General features: G+C 52.1%; 7 protein-coding genes across 7 annotated transcripts; 4 read left to right on the top strand and 3 right to left on the bottom strand.

The window, feature by feature from the left end:
* The first annotated feature begins 424 nt into the window (after window positions 1-424).
* P174DRAFT_504635 (histidine--tRNA ligase) lies at window positions 425-2,617 on the top strand. Its single transcript, XM_024831216.1, has 2 exons — window positions 425-2,056; window positions 2,122-2,617. Exons 1-2 carry the CDS (start codon window positions 770-772, stop codon window positions 2,440-2,442), a joined length of 1,608 nt encoding a protein of 535 aa, XP_024681094.1. The 5' UTR covers window positions 425-769; the 3' UTR covers window positions 2,443-2,617.
* A 140-nt stretch (window positions 2,618-2,757) lies between these two features.
* P174DRAFT_461044 (putative ubiquinone biosynthesis monooxgenase (Coq6)) lies at window positions 2,758-4,364 on the bottom strand (the record flags this gene model as incomplete). The annotated part of the gene is made up of 2 exons (XM_024829962.1): window positions 2,758-4,121; window positions 4,196-4,364. 2 exons carry the CDS (start codon window positions 4,362-4,364, stop codon window positions 2,758-2,760), a joined length of 1,533 nt encoding a protein of 510 aa, XP_024681093.1.
* Window positions 4,365-5,265: 901 nt separating this feature from the next.
* P174DRAFT_431892 (uncharacterized protein) lies at window positions 5,266-5,668 on the top strand (the record flags this gene model as incomplete). The annotated part of the gene is made up of 2 exons (XM_024825721.1): window positions 5,266-5,502; window positions 5,552-5,668. The coding sequence occupies 2 exons, from the start codon at window positions 5,266-5,268 to the stop codon at window positions 5,666-5,668; spliced, it is 354 nt and encodes a 117-aa protein (XP_024681092.1).
* Window positions 5,669-5,703: 35 nt separating this feature from the next.
* Window positions 5,704-7,693, bottom strand: P174DRAFT_442338 (sorting nexin-4). Its single transcript, XM_024827555.1, has 2 exons — window positions 7,223-7,693; window positions 5,704-7,122 (listed from the first exon to the last, which is right to left on the bottom strand). The coding sequence occupies exons 1-2, from the start codon at window positions 7,517-7,519 to the stop codon at window positions 5,926-5,928; spliced, it is 1,494 nt and encodes a 497-aa protein (XP_024681091.1). The 5' UTR covers window positions 7,520-7,693; the 3' UTR covers window positions 5,704-5,925.
* Window positions 7,694-7,872: 179 nt separating this feature from the next.
* On the bottom strand, window positions 7,873-10,929 carry kexB (kexin kexB). The gene is made up of 2 exons (XM_024831215.1): window positions 8,885-10,929; window positions 7,873-8,821 (listed from the first exon to the last, which is right to left on the bottom strand). The coding sequence occupies exons 1-2, from the start codon at window positions 10,630-10,632 to the stop codon at window positions 8,038-8,040; spliced, it is 2,532 nt and encodes an 843-aa protein (XP_024681090.1). The 5' UTR covers window positions 10,633-10,929; the 3' UTR covers window positions 7,873-8,037.
* A 1,006-nt stretch (window positions 10,930-11,935) lies between these two features.
* On the top strand, window positions 11,936-13,886 carry P174DRAFT_451811 (uncharacterized protein; the record flags this gene model as incomplete). The annotated part of the gene is made up of 2 exons (XM_024829036.1): window positions 11,936-12,227; window positions 12,312-13,886. A coding segment is annotated over exon 2 (1,500 nt), but the record flags the coding sequence as incomplete, so codon positions are not given.
* P174DRAFT_442333 (uncharacterized protein) lies at window positions 13,797-17,174 on the top strand. The gene is made up of 6 exons (XM_024827554.1): window positions 13,797-13,886; window positions 13,983-15,241; window positions 15,302-15,427; window positions 15,480-15,682; window positions 15,739-16,034; window positions 16,088-17,174. Exons 2-6 carry the CDS (start codon window positions 14,111-14,113, stop codon window positions 16,972-16,974), a joined length of 2,643 nt encoding a protein of 880 aa, XP_024681088.1. The 5' UTR covers window positions 13,797-13,886; window positions 13,983-14,110; the 3' UTR covers window positions 16,975-17,174.
* The last annotated feature ends 394 nt before the right edge of the window (window positions 17,175-17,568 follow it).

The following is a 17,568-nucleotide window of genomic DNA, read 5'->3' as shown; positions in this document are numbered from 1 at the left end:
CCGTGGGTAAATAGGGGTCATCAGAAGTACTCCTAGAGCGAAGTAACTGGATTATCTTGGTGAATAAGTAAGCCCTCAGTCGAGAATGAGATTGAGTAGAGACCAGTTTGACAGCCTAAATTCTCCTTGTGCTGGTTCATCACTGCGCAGGGTACACTGCGTTTGTCGATCTTGAGTACTGGGTTAACTGGGTTCGGCTTGCATAAAACCTAGTCTCTTTGCTCAGACTGCTGAATTTTCAAAGCTTTTCTCATCTCTGAGTCTTGTCCTGAATAAGCTCTTTAATAGAACCATAACAGAGCAAAGGTCCCAATCACCAGTAGAAGTCTACCAAGGTAAATCGGAGAGTGAAAAGAGCCACACGTGACTTGCCCTAAGCGGAAGCCCTGAATCCCTGTTTGAGAGCCGGACACGGAGTAACTTGCTGTTTCGAGCAACTCTCCAGAAAAAGTAAGGAAGTGAGTCAGAAACAACATCAGATCATCAGACTGGCCAGAGATATATAGAGGGTCATCGATTTATTGTTTACTAGCCGGCTCTGCTTCACCACTCCAATCCCTTGGATGAAGCCCACTTTTCAATCAGGCTTTTTGCGCTCTGCACGACGAACAATTGTTGATCCCATTGTCGTTGTACCTGTCCGTCGGCCCCTTCCCAGCGCAGCGGCCGTCCGCCCAACAACCCTCACTCTCTCCTCCAGCGACCCCACCATCCCCACTACCGCCACTCTTCTTCCCTCACCCTCAGATCTTCGCGCCCGGTAGACACGATGCCAAAGGATAACAAGAATTCCTTCAACCTCAAGACGCCCAAAGGCACAAAGGACTGGTCCGGGTCCGACGCACTCCTCCGCGACCGGATCTTCTCGACCATTGCCGATGTCTTCAAGCGTCACGGCGGCACGGCGCTCGACACACCCGTCTTCGAGCTGCGTGAGATCCTGGCCGGAAAATATGGCGAGGACTCCAAGCTTATCTACGACCTTCAGGATCAGGGTGGCGAGATCTGCTCTCTTCGCTACGATCTGACCGTGCCCTTTGCCCGCTGGCTCGCCATGAACCCCGACGTGCGCAGTATCAAACGCTACCACATTGCCAAGGTGTATCGCCGTGATCAGCCTGCTGTGAGCAAGGGTCGCATGCGCGAGTTCTACCAGTGTGATTTCGATATCGCCGGTGCTTTTGATCCTATGGTTCCCGATGCTGAGATTCTGCGGATCGTGACAGAGGTGTTTGAGGAACTTGGATGGCAGGGTCGTTATACTATCAAGGTCAACCACCGGAAGATCCTGGACGGTGTTTTCGAGGTCTGCGGTGTGCCGCCCGAGAAGATCCGTCCTATCTCTAGCGCCGTTGATAAGCTCGATAAAATGTCCTGGGCCGATGTGCGGAAGGAAATGGTCGAGGAGAAGGGACTGGATGGTGAGGTGGCCGACAGAATTGAGAAGTACGTGGCTGGCAAGGGCGCTCGGGAACTACTCGAATCTCTATGGAAGGACGAGTCTTTAACTGCGAACGCGTCGGCCAAGGCTGGTCTGGAGGAGATGGGATTGCTCATGGACTACCTTGAAGCCTTCGGATGTCTCGACAAAATTTCCTTTGACATGTCTCTGGCGCGAGGACTTGACTACTACACAGGTGTCATTTACGAGGTTGTTACCGAAGGTTCTGCGCCTGCCGTCTCGTCCTCAGCCCCCGAAGCACAGAAGCTCCAGAAGTCCGGAAAGAAGGACAAGTCCAAGAGCGGGAACCTCGAAGATGAGGACAGATCAAACGATCCCACACTAGGTGTTGGCAGTGTTGCCGCAGGTGGCCGCTACGACAATCTCGTTGGCATGTTCTTGCCCAAGGCTCAGATTCCTTGCGTTGGTGTCTCATTCGGAGTGGACCGCATCTTCTCCATCACCAAAGCCAGACTCGAGCGGGAAAAGAGCAACGAGGCACTGCGCAGCAGCGAAGTCGATGTCTTTGTCATGGCCTTTGGTGGAAAGGGCTTCACCGGTATGCTCAAGGAGCGTATGGAGGTATGCCAGAAACTCTGGAACGCCGGAATCAAGGTAAGTCTCTCCACGATTGTCTCTACACAATACAAACAGAAAGAGAGCTGACCGTTCCCGTGTAGGCTGAATTCTCCTACAAGATCAAGCCCAAGCTCCCCCAACAATTCAAGGCTGCCGAACAAGGAGGCGTCCCCTTCGCCGTCATCCTGGGCGAGGACGAACTCGCCGCCGGCCAGGTTCGTGTCAAGGAACTGGGTCTCGAGGAAGGCCACCCCGAGAAGGAAGGTGTCCTGGTCGAGCTGTCCGCCCTCACCGACGAAGTCAAGGCCAGACTGGCCAAGAAACAGAGCCAGACGTCAGCTAAGGCGGATATCTCGGGCGTAACACAACAGCTTGAAGCCGTCAAGGTTGAAGCTCCCAAGACCGAGGACGCGGGGGTCTAAGCGGGGATACGTCGCATATAGCAGGCCATTCACCATAAAAAGGAGCATGTAGAAAACGAGACAGCAGGACCGAGAAGTACCTGCGAGATTCCAAAATACCCAGTTTAGATTGCAGTCGAATTTGGAGCATGACATGCAAAAGTTTTATTAACATTTCATTTCTTTTTATTCGGGTACCCGGGTTCCCACCCTCATAGTGTACATTTGGAGTATCGTACGCTAAAGGATTCTATCTCTGTCAAAAGCTAACATACAGATGAATAGCGATGTATAATAGAAGTGAGAGGTGTGGTGACGTCGACGCCGAGGCAGTCCTCATCCCTGTGCATTTTTCATCAAGAAATTCTTGACAAACGGTAAGCGATCAATGACATCGAGACCGAAACTCCGAGCCCAGGTAACCGGCCCCTGGCCAGGAACATTATACAGCTTGTGCAGGACATCGCAAGCAGCGCCGATCTTGGCGTTAGTGGCGTATCGCTCTGCGGTATAGCGTTCCAGAGTCAGGATATCACCTACATCCATCCCGTGGTTGACGGCGTACTCGATCGTCTTGGAGAGGGAAGCCACGTCCCCGAGACCGAGGTTGAGACCCTGTCCCGCCAGTGGGTGGATGACGTGGGCCGCGTCGCCGACCAGAGCTACTCGGGGCGAGATGTAGGTCGATGCGTGGCGGAAGCGCAGCGGGAAGGAGGCCACACTGCCCTCTTGAACTCCGTTGACCATAGGCGGAATGTGGGATGGCTGAGGGGTATGTTGCAGGCGCCATGTAAGTTCGTCTTCGTGGGGGTTCTCAGCATCTGCCATTGGGTTTGCTGGGCGTTCCATGTTTATCATGTACTTGAGATCGGCCATGGAAAGACGGAAAGCAGCGTTGACCATGGCGATGAAGGCTCTAGGCGACAGAGACTTGAGGTAGGCGGCATTTTCGACGGTGGTGGACCACACTAGAGTTGCGGTGTTGTTGGGAAGAGGGAGCAGAGCAATGGGACCCCCTAAGGATGGCAGGAAACGCTGGTAGGCGGTACTGGTGCCGATGGGAAATGTAGGCGAAACTGGATCCGACAAAGATAGGGTGGCTACCACGCCATGCCTATCGTAGTCCCAGCCATCCGTCATGATGCCGGCCCAACGACGAACGGGGCTGTTGATACCATCGGCTCCGACCAAGAGCCTGGCTGCGATGCGCGAAGGCGTCTGGGATTGTCCCGCGGGGCCAGTAGGAGAGAGTGACAGGACCGGCCAAGCCGACAGATTCGGCCCCATGGAGTCGTCAATGCCATTCTCTATCGACGAGACCGTTGTGTTTGAGAAGATGGATAGATTCTCTTCGCCTGATGCCTCGATACGCGATAGCAGTCCGCGGACGAGATTCGCGTTCTCCGTCATCGTCGCTACAGTGGGGAGATTTTCAAAGGGAGATGTTTCCATGGACCAGTCGAATGATATGCGCGATCCTGTCTCTCCATCCCATACCTGCATCTCCTGGTACTCCTGAGCACGACTCGCGTCGACATGATCCCACGCTCCAATCCTCTGAAGGAACGACACAGATGACGGTGTCAGACTGCTGACTCGGTTGGAGAACTGGTGCGGTTCGAGCTTCCACGAGCGGGCTCTGCTTAGATCCTGGGTCTCTATAAGGGCGACCTTGAGTTTTGAAGTGGCTGGAGAAGCTCCTGCATGAAGTTAGTATGGCCAAATCACCGAGTATCATTTCAATTGCGCGAATTGAGTGCGAAGGATGCCATACTGAGAGCGGCCAACAGCCCCAGGCCAGCAGGACCACCTCCGACACAAACTACATCATAGATCTCGGGTACAGAGGAGGACTGAGTCGCAAATCTCCTGCGTGTAACTGCCCCCGACCGACAGTATGGACAGATATAGGGCCGAAGAGCCGACCGAGGAAGAGGGCGCATGGTGAGCTTAAGCGTATGGAGTACAGCTTGAAAGTCGATCATCAGATCATCTCGTTTCGGTGATGCGCTGAGCCGGTCGACGAAGATGCAAACGCAACAAACACTGTTCACTGTGGTATTATTAGCATAAGACGATGATGAGCATCATGCCATCAAGCAAATTCTTCAGGACCAAAACGGTAACTGATAGAGAGCTATAGCTTTGTCACACAGCTGCATCAACAGCAAACAATTCTCTTTCGGCCGTATCCTGTCCAATGCTGGATGCTCAATCAGGATATCCGAGACTACAACCGCCCACGGAGATCACCTTAGTCGACACCGAGGGACCAGCCCCCGATGAATAAGCACCAACATAACCAGACATGATCTCTAACTGTCCTATCACTTCTTCGTCAATTCACTGCCACACCCAATGCACAATGCGGTGCTGCGGCAGACTGCAACTCCGCCACCACGACGAGTCTGCTTTCGGACTAACCCGTACAACTTCCTTCATACGAATCCTACTGCAGCTGAATGATCATTGCAGAGTCTAGTCTTCTGCCGCAATTACCACTGAAACGCTGGCCCTCATTGCCACTGAGATGCCTGAGACCCAAGACGCATTGCGGATGCACTGTAAAACCACTTCCCCTGTTGACTGGGAAGTACTTCGTAGGAGGTGGCTCAGATGGTTTATAGCAAGAGGTATATTACGCCGATATCTCGTGAACAACTACTGTAACTGGCAGATGATCTCCGTTAAACTAAAGGCCACAATTGACTAACTCAATTATGCCTGTTGATTCGCTTCTTTGATCCTAGCATCTTTCTTATTCTATTAAGGTAGTTGGTCTTAAGATCAAGATCGCCAGTGGACGGGTAGTACCACCACACACTACGCTTCTGCCGTCAACAAATGGCATCTACATCAACGTCAACATCGACCTCTACTTCTACCTCTACCTCCAAACCCAGCACTACACGCACAGCATCAACGCCGTCAACACTCCATCTCAGCGCCAACTTCGCAGGCGCGCATTCCAAGTCCCATGCGGGGAACTCCAATGCCGTGGGATACGACCATGAGATCTACCTTCAGTTGACGGCGGGGGAGAAAGCGAAAGAGAAGACGCCGAATCAGGTATACAGAGAGGTGTGTGATTCCTACCAGAGAAGGAGCAATGCGACTGACATGGTTGCAGGAGCGAGCCCGAAGACGCACGACGAGGGCGTTGGACCCAGCTATTTTAGAACCTCAGGGCGATCCGAGTCCGATTGACTTTGAATGCGCCGAGGTTCAGTCGAAGCGAGACTGGTAGATGGGGGTGTATTAAGCCTCAAGATATCAAAGTTCTTCTACCCAGCGTGCAGACTTGACCTGGAGTATCGATTTGAGGGTACGGCAGGGGACTGACTGATAACTACCAAACTATACCGCCGCAAGAGCTGTCATTGAACAGAGTAGAAAACGCGCCCTCCGGTGATTACACAGTAACAAGAATCGCTGCCTTGTAAATAAACGAAGTAGACACAGTAATGAAAAATCTGTCCGGTACCCTCACAGTCCCCCTTTGCTCTATGCGGCCACTCCCTCTCCGCGACCATGTTCCGACGTCTCTGGATCGTTATCGAGGTCCCCTTCCATTTCAGCAACAAATCTTTCCCAAGTGTTTATCACACCCTGGAAAAAGTCGATGTGATTTTCAGCAAGAGCCCCCAGCGTATCTCGAAACTCGACCGCCTTTATCCGTTCAAAGTCGGCTACTTCGCGGACAACTTCTTCATCGAACATCTCTGATGTGGTCTTGGCCGATTCCACCTCCCGGGTGAGCTCGTCGATGCGCAACTCCAGCTTCCGGACACGCTCACGACGCGACTGTTCGTGGTCGACCCCGCGCATGTCTTCCATCTTGGAGCGGATGAATGAGGCTGGCGATGACGTTAGAGGGTTAGAGGCGTAGTAGGAAGATGGGTTGGCGGCAAGCGAGTCCCGCTCAGCCACCGCTTTGTTGCGATAATCTACCAGCGCTTCAAAGTCGAGTTGTTTCTGCTCGCGGGTCTTGAGGAGGGCTTTGACGGAGACAATGTATGCCTCCATATCCCGTAGGGAGCCCAGGTAGTTCTGATCCGTGTGGTCTTTGAGCGTTTTGAACCCCCGCGCGGTCTCCTCCACCGATGCCGCGAAGATCTGTAGCGGGACCTCGACATCCGGCTCGAGGGGCACAAGTTTCCGGAATTGCGTCGCAAGATCGTTATAGTCTGTCTCGAGGTCGCTCTCCCGGCGCGCTACTCGGGCAACGATCTTCTCAACATGGTTGAGATCCTCATCCAGCTTGTCGGCCTTCTCCTTGACCTCGATGAATCGACGGTCTGGCTTGTGAACCTTTGTGAATGCATTGACAAATGTGTCAGTGAAGTTGTCAAATATCCCTGTCCCGCTTCCGTCAGAGTTACCCGTCGAGGTGCGGGTAGAGTGCAGTCGCATGTGCGCATTCCAGTCTGGCGATTCGAGGAAAATAGCAAGCAACGGGGCTCGACGAAGGACAGGATGCAATGTCAGGCGCTTCAAAAACCGATGTAACGACCAAGCGCGACGAGTAGTGAACTCCGGCCCGAACCGATCCCCCGTCACGTACTCCATCTTATGCTTCTCTGGCAGTGGCGGGACCGCGCAGGCAGGATATTCCCGGTAAAGCGTCCTGTACAGAAAATAGAAATCGGTAAATCGCCTCCGCACAGCAAAGTCTGGCTTCTGAAAGGACTTGAAATCGGTCTGCATTTTTATCATATTGTCAATACTTCATTCGCATGCATCTCCAGCCAGGCAACCGGCAAACGGGCACAGGCCCACTGATCAGGAAAAGGTAACCCACATGTGTAGTGACGAGATACGAAATGTACGCATCCTTAGTTCCATCATTCTCTTTCAAAGGGGAATCGACTCGACATTCCAGTACCCCATCCCCGATACCCGCCAGGTCCACGGCGTCCGCCAGCGGCCCGGCCTGAGGCGGGTCTTCGTGAACTGAGCTCATCCTCCGCTTGCCATTGGTATCACGATTGTATTCTTGCGCTTCATCCGCATCTGTCCCTGATGTGGTGGGCCGAGAGATGTCGCTCTCCGGGTCCTGTCTCCACGAGACGCTATCAAAGTCGTCGTGCTGATCCATCGAGGGGCTGCCGTCCGGCGGTGTCTTGGCCTACGGCGTTGCTGTACTGACACTGTTCGACGGAACCGATGAACGAAGACCTGAGAAACTATTGGTATCGAGAGACTGATGACAAATGAGAAATATGGAATATATCCTATCAGCTGCTGGTTGGTGGTAGCTGATGATGGAGAGTTGCGGAGGAGCCATCAACCAGCTTGGTGGAGCAGCCGGGGAGCTGGAGAACCACGGCGTCATCGGCCAAGGCTGGAGGAACATCCAACCATCCAGCCATCGAGTTTATCCATGATTACTGCTCCATCTGCCAAAACTACCTTCAATTTTATAATTACTGCTAGCGATGTATTATCTCCAAATTATGTTCATGACTGACTTTGTTCTTTAGAAGATGATTATATACAGATCTTTCATTCGGCACCAGGCTGAATCGCATTGGAGATGAATCGAACGCCTACAAAGTGCGGAAACAGAAAAATCAAGAAAAGGGATTTTCCACGGTAGACAAAAGGATAAATGCATCAGTGGTCACCGTGTCTCAGACTACGGTTATCGCTGGAGGTGTCGCGGAGACGATCCTCACTCAGAGCCCGATCTCTGTAAGGCTCATCATCCTCGTCGCTGAACAAAGGCTCCTCCTCATCGCTTTCTCCTGCAAAGGCATTGTACAGCTCGCCACCTCGGCGCTGAGTGCGACCCGAACGCCCGTTGCCGCCGTGGAGCGCATCCTCGTCCTCGATCATTTCGAAATCATAGTCGTCACGGGGGTTATTGAGAATGCGCTTGCGTCGCTGGACCTGGAAGTAGATCCCCAGACCAATACAGAACACAATAATGGAGCCGATGGCGGCATAGATCCAGATCTGTGTCCTCTTGGAAGCCCCGAATGTGGGCATGAAGCTGGGCAAGAAGCTGTCCGACGCAGCAGTAGGTGTGGGAGAAGACGTCGCCGTGGCGGCCGGCCTGGTCTCGGCGGGTGGAGCTAGTTCGGTTGCGGCCGTTTCGGAGGGTGACGGTGTCTGAGTTTCGATGGGCTTTGCGTTCACAGGACGATTGATGGTGTCATCCGTGGAGTCCGGGGCACCGGTCTTGGTAGGTCCTGTTTCCACACTGGTGGTAGCCACAATAGCATCCTCGATGCTGTGATCGTCGTCATGCTCATCGGGAAAGGGATGAGGCTTTTGGTTGGCGCCGTCGATAGCCTCTCCCCAGAGATTTAGTCGCCAATCAATGAACTCTCCGGTGAACTCATTCACAATGGTATCTTTGACAATTACAGTCCATCTTCCCACGCCCGACTCACCCCTGCAGGGAAGAAAAAGTGGTTAGAAATCTGGAATCGCCAGCTGTAGGGGAAAGGCTCCTTACCAATGAGCAACAGTCATGAAAGTCCAGTCGACATAGCCCGCTTTTTCATTATCCGACTTTCTTGTGGTGCTCAGATGGCTGACAATGCCTTCTGGACTGCGTAGCTCGACGCTAAGATCACCACGGCGTGTATGATTGACATTCATGGTCACAGTAACATGCTCCAACCTCGCAATGTTCGCGTTCTTCATCATCTGCTCAGTCACCTCGTACGAACTGGCTAGACCTTGGTCGCCTTGAGGGACCTTGTGCTGCACACGGAGCCAAGGGGAGTGAAACCAGGCTTGCGGCTTCACCAGCTCCCAGGTCTTGGCCTTCTGAACCAGGGCGTACGCATCGACTTTGCCATAGCCCCAGTCATGACTGAACTTCCTTCCAGCCTTGGTGACCTGCCAGCTACCGTCGTCTTCATGAATCGGGACGGCTGTTTCCACCATGAGATATTGCGCATCGCGCCATGTTAGTTCCGGACGAGCGCTGAGAGCCAGTGCTACCGTGCCCGCGGCCAAAGGTCCTGCCGCCGATGTTCCACCATGAAAAGAGTAACATTTGTCAGTTCCGACGTCAGTGGTATGGATTGCGTCGCCCGAGCCACTACTGTAAGCGACCACTAACTGTGCGGAGCAAGACTCGGAATAGCTAGGGTGTTTCCCTTCCCTGTCAATAGCGCCCACAGTGATACTGTAAATGCTATTCGTATAGCCGTCGAAGTTGCAATTATCCTCGAAGCTTGCACCGTTCCCAGCCGCAAACACGAATATCGAGCCCTTCCCGCCGCGACCGTTCTGGACGCCATTGACAAAGGCCCGCTTGATCAAAATGCCAGGACCTTCCATGGTCGCACCATCATCGGGAGGACCCCAAGAGCACGAGAAAATATCGTTTTCCTGATAGGCGAAGTTGATGGCCGTCGCCTCATCAGCGTCGTTGATAGCCTTAGAGAGAATCCGGACCCCAGCAACCCTGCTGTCGTATGCAACGCCAACTCCACAAACGTCGTTTCGCGCCGCTGCAATCTCACCAGCGCATCTTGTACCATGCTTGTCATCACTAAGTCGTGGCCTAGGTTCTGGGGTGTTGTCGTTGAAATCGTAAGAGCCTCCGGGGAAGTAGTTCGGCTTAAGGTCATTGCTGTACATATCCAATCCGTCATCGACCACCGCCGTAGTGACGCCTTTTCCAGTTATACCTTCCATCCATACCCCAGTAACATTAAGATCATGACCGAGCTGTACAGTATTAAACAAGTGCCACTGTCCATTAAAGATGGGATCCGTAATCCCGAGCGTGGAGGCGATTCGCTTCTGAGCTTGGGCAGCTACCGGGTCCTCTTTTCCGGTCGCGAACTCTCTCACAGTCTTCTCAGGCGGTGGTACTCGCTTCACTAAACGCTTCTTGGGTGCCAGCTTCTGTGACCAGAGGATCCCACCCAGTGCATCATTGTTCTCCTCTTGCGACGTGGCATCATCTCTCGAACGCCGCCGAATCTTCCTCGCACGTGCACGTTCCAGCAACGCATCTAAGTCTGAGCTGCTCTCCCGAGGTATAGAGAATGTGTGATGGTTTGCGAGTTCTCCGATTTGACCTTCATGGCGGGCTCCCAGGAGCTGACCGACATGGGATGGCGAAGCGGAGTCGTCGAGGTGGAGAGCGAAGAACTCGTGGGTATCGTAGGATCGAGGCTGGACGTTTGCAGAGGTCGCAGAGATGAAGCTCAAGCCCAGAGCTATACTCCCCAAAAATCGCATTTTGAATGGATAGGACGTCTTATTGAACAAAAGGAAAATGTCCTCTCAGTGAGGCGGAATAAAGGACAACGAATTGGCTGCCATGAACGGAAAGGCGACAAATCCACTCAGAAGGATCAGCTACCGGAGAGAGGACCTCCCGAGTCCAAGTTAGTTATTAACAAGTAACGATAATAATAAGAAGAAGAAGAAGAAGAAGAAGAAGAAGAATAATTCGAATACCAGTCCTTGCTTCATGAAAACCCCAGCTTTGTCAATGTCGGTGACTGAGAAAACATAGTAGTTGCGGAGTTCGAGTCTATTTTAACTACCAAGTGTCACCTATTCAAGCTGATCTATCTCTCTATTGGGGGCCATGACACTACGTAGCCTAGACAGTAAGGGGCTTTCACCGCTAAGGAAGAGTAGACAAAGAGACGGTTCTGCGACCACCAAAATGATTTCCAGAAGGCTAAAATAGAGATTGTATTGATTCTTATTGATTTCGGATGAAAGAAAGCTACCCGCTTACTACTAATTCTGCAGAACAATACCTGTCTAAAGGTATTGAAGGTGGGCCATCATCTATCATAAACCTCCATAGGCAGCTCATTCGAATCCTAACCAGTCCGAAAGACCACATTCCGATTGCTTAGATCCTTGTCAAAGACTAAGTGGCCGACAGCCTTAACTCCACTGTCACTCTGCTGCATCCAATTCCTGGATGTGGGGATGCCATCTTGACGCTTGAATGCTTTGGATGCTTCTATAAATCTGTGGCACCAGAACACTCAACCTTCACACCCCCAAATCCAAACTAGTAGCAGCAATAGCAGAACACCGACTATCCTTTTTGTGTGGCACATTCAGCTTCAATTTGGATCATTGAGCTGACGTATATACTCCAACTGCCTCAGGATCGTTATTCTTAGGATAAAATTGGGCAGCTGTCAGAGCAGCGTGGCATGCGGATTATCCACTCCCATTATCTGTATCTTGAGCACGTTCTTAAACAAGGGAGTGGTGCGGACACGAGCGATGATCAACAATATTGGAGAGACAGTGAAAGGATCAAGGATCCCTTAATAGAAGATCGGTGGTGCCTGGCAGGGTTGATTCTGCTGCAGGTCCAAGTCCAGGTCATAGTCCAACAACAGCCCCGCGGCGAAGGAGTAGAAAAGAAAGAGGGCTGGGCGATTAAATCAAGTTGCCAGCCACCAGGTTTAATCTAAATCCATACCTGCCTGGCCTTGCACGATCAATCTTGCAAGAGGCATAATATTTGCATTACTCCATATCACATTTTACTTTGATCATTCTGCCGTCTTCTTTTCCTTTCATTCTTTTTCCTTCCGTAAAGTGCATTAAGATTCTCCATTGTTTCCATTGTATACTCCACATCTGTATACTTCATTTCACGACCAGCACCGAACTTGCCTGCCATTCCACAGCCTCGGGGCTCAGACTTAATTTCGAATAGGCGTACAGGTCCAGGATAGACTTCGTTATTCTTGACTGATTCGCCTATCTACAGTATCATTGCCAACACATTCATTTTCTCGGTCCTGATTGCAATCCTAAAGTGAGAGGTCAATCGCAGGCAATTGACTTTCGAGGTATGTCTTTAGTTCTCGTAGCACTTGCACTCGTTCTACCCCCTGATACAACTCTTCGGACCGAATCTGACAATCGTCACTCAGGACTAGGCACTTGATTATCATGCTCTCGAGTACGGCTCCTTAAGACTTGCTCCTGCCTATAACCGAGTCGCAAAATGGCCACAGCAGCCTATCGAAGACCTATCGATAGAGACTCCATGTCACCTCAACAGATGCCACCCAACGGAGGTCAGCATCATGATGATAATATCAGAACTGCCCATAGGGACTATTTGCACGATGACAAGCACATGTTAAGAAATCCAGAGGTCCCGCATGGCCAGTCGCATCCTTATCGCAGCAATTCTACTGCAACACGGAGAAGACAGGTTTCCAGTTCATTTTCTGCACGAGCTCAGAACCGCCCAGAGGGTAACATAATCCCACCGGAAGGTTATCTCACATCCACCCCTCCTTCCATTAAAGGAAATGGAGCACCTACGAGGCGTCCGACCAACCCAGTAGCTGCTGCCTCGGGATCAGCGAGGCAGGTGGAGGACGGCAAACCGACATCGCCGGTAGACTCTGTCAACCAAATATCGCCGCTGAGTCGATCTAGCACGTTACGGTCTTCAACGAATAAGCAGCATGACTTCGCCCCAGATAGGTCCCCTCTTCAGAAGCTCGAAGTTACATTGAACGGGATTAGCAAAGAGGAAAAAAGGGCGCGCGTCTTGGAGGCTGAGATGAAGCTCAAAGAAAGGTTGGCACGTCAACAGATGGAAGCAGAGAATCGAAATGCCTCTCTCACGCAGCCTGCAGACAGCAACTCAACCGCAGGCACAATTGGAAGTAGGATGCCTCAGCAATTGGTCTCGCAGCGAGATGTCAGCCAAGGAGGGCAGGAGAATCGAAGCCAAAAGACCAAACAGAGCATTGGCCAGAGCACTGTTCACCGGGGGCACGAAGCGACGATTCCCCGTGACCAGGGAGTACCAGGACAGGCAAAGTCTAGCGCCCAAAAGTCAGGACCACCAGCCCTGTCGGTCGCTCCTGAGATGCAAGCCCCGAAGATTGGAAATTCAAAGCCCTTAGCGGGGCCAATTTTGAATCATGGTAGCGTTACCAGGCGATCTGTGTCGGTGACAAACGGACCCGGAGGTCATGCCCCGAACACCACGAGAGATCCTAACACGTCTCGAGATGGGAGAGATTTCTCTGCGGTACCTGGGCCATCACAGAAAGATCATGCAATGTCAAGTGTGGCACAGATGGCGCACCCGCAACCCTATGCTGGTACTCGGGTCCAACAGAGTCAACCGCCCCAGGGGGGACTTGGAGGAAATCACCCTTATGCACAAGGCATAGCTTCCCAGCAACCAGGACACCTAATCACAAATACACATAACGCTGTACTGAGCGATCTTTCCCAGGACGAATTAGGTCCACACACAAAGCCCAAGAGAAACACTGTTTCGTTCAATGTGCCTCCGCCAACGCCTCCTCCGCTTTCGGAATGGAAGAACGCACCGGTTGCTCGACTGGGTGCCTCGGACTTCGACTTCCAACTCCTTGACGTTGATCGAAGCAAAGCTTGGTGGGAAGGTGGTGGCAGTAATCGCAGGAAGAGCAGAGCTCTCCCGAGCGCTTATCAGAAGCCAGCTCAGAAGTTGACAGGTCAGTGGTTCTACCCAGTATTTGAGAACTCTTTCATTTATCCCGTCCGTATTCTCTTTTCTCTTTTTCGGTGTACTAACCATGGGATCCATGCAGAGAATAAGAGCTTCCAGCCTCCTATCTTCCTGAAATGTGGCCCTCTGCTCCGCTACACAGGACTGAAGCGAGTCAGTATTGACGGACCAAGCGGTCCTTTCGACAAGGAGACTTGGAGGGGTAGTATTATGATCGTCACCAAAGATTCACGCTCTTCCTATGAGCCACCGCCCACTCTGAGGTTATTTTCTCAGCCGATGGATCTCCTGCCGCCTCCGCCTGTCGAAGTCAGTGGCGCTCAGCTTGCACCAGAGTACGTCGATCCCACAGCAGGTCTCATGAAGCTGGGTAGGGACGGCAGGCCACTTTATGTCAAGCCAATCGACCATACCGAGGAAGGAGTGGATTTGTCATTCGTGGAGAATGACGATGGAATCTACGAGATGTCCCCCAGTAACCTGCACTATAGCAGTGACGGCGTCAAGCAGTCGATCCCCGCCAACAGGCTTCATCCCGTGGACGGAGAAACAGTGGGAACATACAAAGAAATTCCCGGAGCGCGCTTGTACGCCGACTCAGCTCGAGATGTCACATTCTGGAGGTTCAACATTGAAATAGAACTAGGCGAGAGGCAACAACGAATCGCATACCGCTTGAACCACGGACCGGCCTTGGGATTCTGGGTACCGGCCAGAGGGCAGTCTATGAACATTATGTTCCATAGCTGCAATGGTTTCAGCCTAGGAGTTGATTCCAACAAATTCTGCGGTCCTGACCCTCTCTGGCGCGACGTATTGAATGAGCATCAGACTCGCCCTTTCCACGTCATAATCGGGGGCGGTGACCAGATCTTCAACGACAACGTTATGGTGGAATCGCCCCGATTCCAAGAATGGATCAAGATAAAGAACCTGACTGACAAGTACGACATGCCATTTGACCCAGAATTTAGAGCTGAGATAGAAAGCTTCTACCTCGAGAACTACTCGGCTTGGTTTTCCCAGGGCCTTTTCTCACTGGCCAATTCCCAAATCCCAATGGTCAATATCTGGAACGATCACGACATCATTGAAGGTTTCGGTTCGTATCCGGACGAGTTCATGGCTACACCGGTGATTTCGGGACTGGGTAGAATAGCGTTCAAGTACTATCTGCTCTTCCAGCATCACAGCGTAACTGAAGAGACAGAAGCAGATGAGCCTAGCTGGCTGCTTGGTGCGCAGCTGGGACCCTATATCAACCAGCGAAGTCGAAACGTGTTCATGTCTATGGGCAAGGAAGTAGCTTTTCTGGGGTTGGATTGCAGGACGGAGCGACTGGTAAGAAAAATGTGCTTTCCTGGCGGACAGGAGAAGGGTAGATGCTGACCAATCTCTCAGAGTGACGAGATACTCAGCGAGCAGACGTGTGATTTGATCTGGGACCGATGCCACCGTGAGATTGTTCGTGGAGAAACCAAGCATCTGATAGTGCTCTCGAGCGTTCCCGTCGCATATCCAAGAATGGTTTGTACCCCGTAGACCCACCGTGACATGGGTTTTCTGACAATTTAAACAGGCAATGCTCAAAAACATTCTCAATAGTCGCAAATCGCTGGGGAAGGCCGGGCTTTTCGGAGGCTTCGTAAACAAGAACGGCAGCAAGGTAGAGATATTCGACGATCACTGGACGGCTAAACACCACAAAGCCGAACGCACCTATCTGCTTGAGGACCTCCAAGACCTTGCAGCAGAAAAGTCGGTTCGGGTGACTATCTTGAGGTGAGAATCTGCTCCTGGTCAGTGAATGTTGGCAGGAAGCTAACATGACGCTCCAGCGGCGATGTCCATCTGGCAGCCATCGGACAATTCTACTCCAATCCTAAACTCAACCTGCCCAAAGACAAGGATTACCGATACATGCCGAATGTCATATCTTCTGCGATTGCAGACATGCCAGAGGCCGAAATGGTATCGGACATGCTGAACAAGAGAAACCACATTCACCACATGGACACGAACACAGATGAAGACATGATCCCCATCTTCACGCACGACGTCAACAACAAGCCGCGTAACAACAAGCGCTTGCTTCCACGCCGAAATTGGTGCGCAATCCGAGAGTATCAACCCGGTGAGCCGATGTTCCTTTCCTTACGAGCTATCAATCTCTCTGACTGAAGATAGGCTCCACACCTCCAGGTACGCCGGAATCCGAAGAGGCCCCTCCACCGGCTGAGGAGCCGCGTCCGGGTATACTGCAGAGGACTCTGTCCTTAGGACGAGGTGACAGACCTCAGGGTGGTTTGCTGCGACAGCTCTCGCTGCGTGGACCCCCACCGGCTGAGGAGCCGCATCCGGGTAAACTGCAGAGGACTCTGTCCTTAGGGCGAGGTGACAGACCTCAGGGTGGTTTGCTGCGACGGCTCTCCCAGCGTGGACCTCCACCGACAAAAGAATTTAATATTGGAAATGCACCTGGTCGCGGTACGAGTATGGACGGACCATTTCCTCCCACTGATGCCGAAGGCGGTTATTTCCCTGCTCCTGCATCAGAATTTCGCCCAGGCCCCTTCCACCGTCGCCCTACGAGTTTGAGCCAGAAGGCAGCCAAGAAAACTGCGAAAAGGGGCGACGACGGTGTAGGCGCATATGTCAATCTGGAGAAGGGTCTAGCTATCACGCTCAACCTGGAGCTGAGCCCACAAGATCCATCAGGTATCACGACGCCGTACAAGCTCCTTGTGCCCATGCTGCGTTATGAAGGCACTGAATACGATCCCCCGGCCAACCCGGTTGCCAAAGGTTGGAAGAAATGGTTGGCTGTCGGGCGTAAGAAAGAGCGTGGCTTCGCCAAGGATGTCCCTGGTGATGTGGAGGATACTGATTACGATGATGACCCTGACTATGAAGACTATGCGGGAAGTGATCTCGATGAGCCTGGTGAGAGGCTGCCGGAGGAAATGGGCCACATGGGTCATGCACCAGCACATGCACCAGTACCGGGGCCCGTCAATGATTGGCCGGAGGAGACTATGAAGCGGAAGAAGAAATGGTTTGGACGATTGGTATGAACTTACGATGACCTTTCATGACTCTTGACGATTGAATGCCTTATGAATTTTTCACGCTTGACATGTGCTCCCTAAACTTGTTATTTTGTACATAATTGATTGTCCCACGCATGGTCTTGAGGGTCTTCATTTGATGTTAATCGAGGCTCCATGTTATCACCCATGCAGTTAGTTATGAAGACATGCTTAGGTAATGAGGTGGATCGGATCAGATATCCAGATGCTTCGAGAAGCCGAGATTGCAACCGCCAGCAACAGCCCCAGTACTCCGTATGTGCACGAAGGACCTTGTGAGATAGAAAATGGAATCAGTTATCAGACAGCCGATCGATGGATCAGCCACGTACCTCTTTACGCTGTAGCAGTATTCTTCCTGCAATTCCTGATGGCGATGGTGATGGTGACGATCGAAGGTCTCGGCCAGTTCGCTTGCTAAGCATGGGCACGTGACAAGCCTCGCCGGGGATTGATTCCTAAGAATCGACGCTCTGGATGATCTCATGCAGCGCAGAATTTCGGTCGCCGAGAGATTATCAACAAGTGTCTTGCGAGGAATTACAGAAAGCTTCTCTCAGGTACGTATTCCTCTGTTAT

Source organism: Aspergillus novofumigatus, assembly GCF_002847465.1.
Source record: "Aspergillus novofumigatus IBT 16806 chromosome Unknown P174scaffold_5, whole genome shotgun sequence".
NCBI classification, from domain to species: domain Eukaryota; kingdom Fungi; phylum Ascomycota; class Eurotiomycetes; order Eurotiales; family Aspergillaceae; genus Aspergillus; species Aspergillus novofumigatus.
This window is presented reverse-complemented; position numbering and strand designations above follow the sequence as displayed.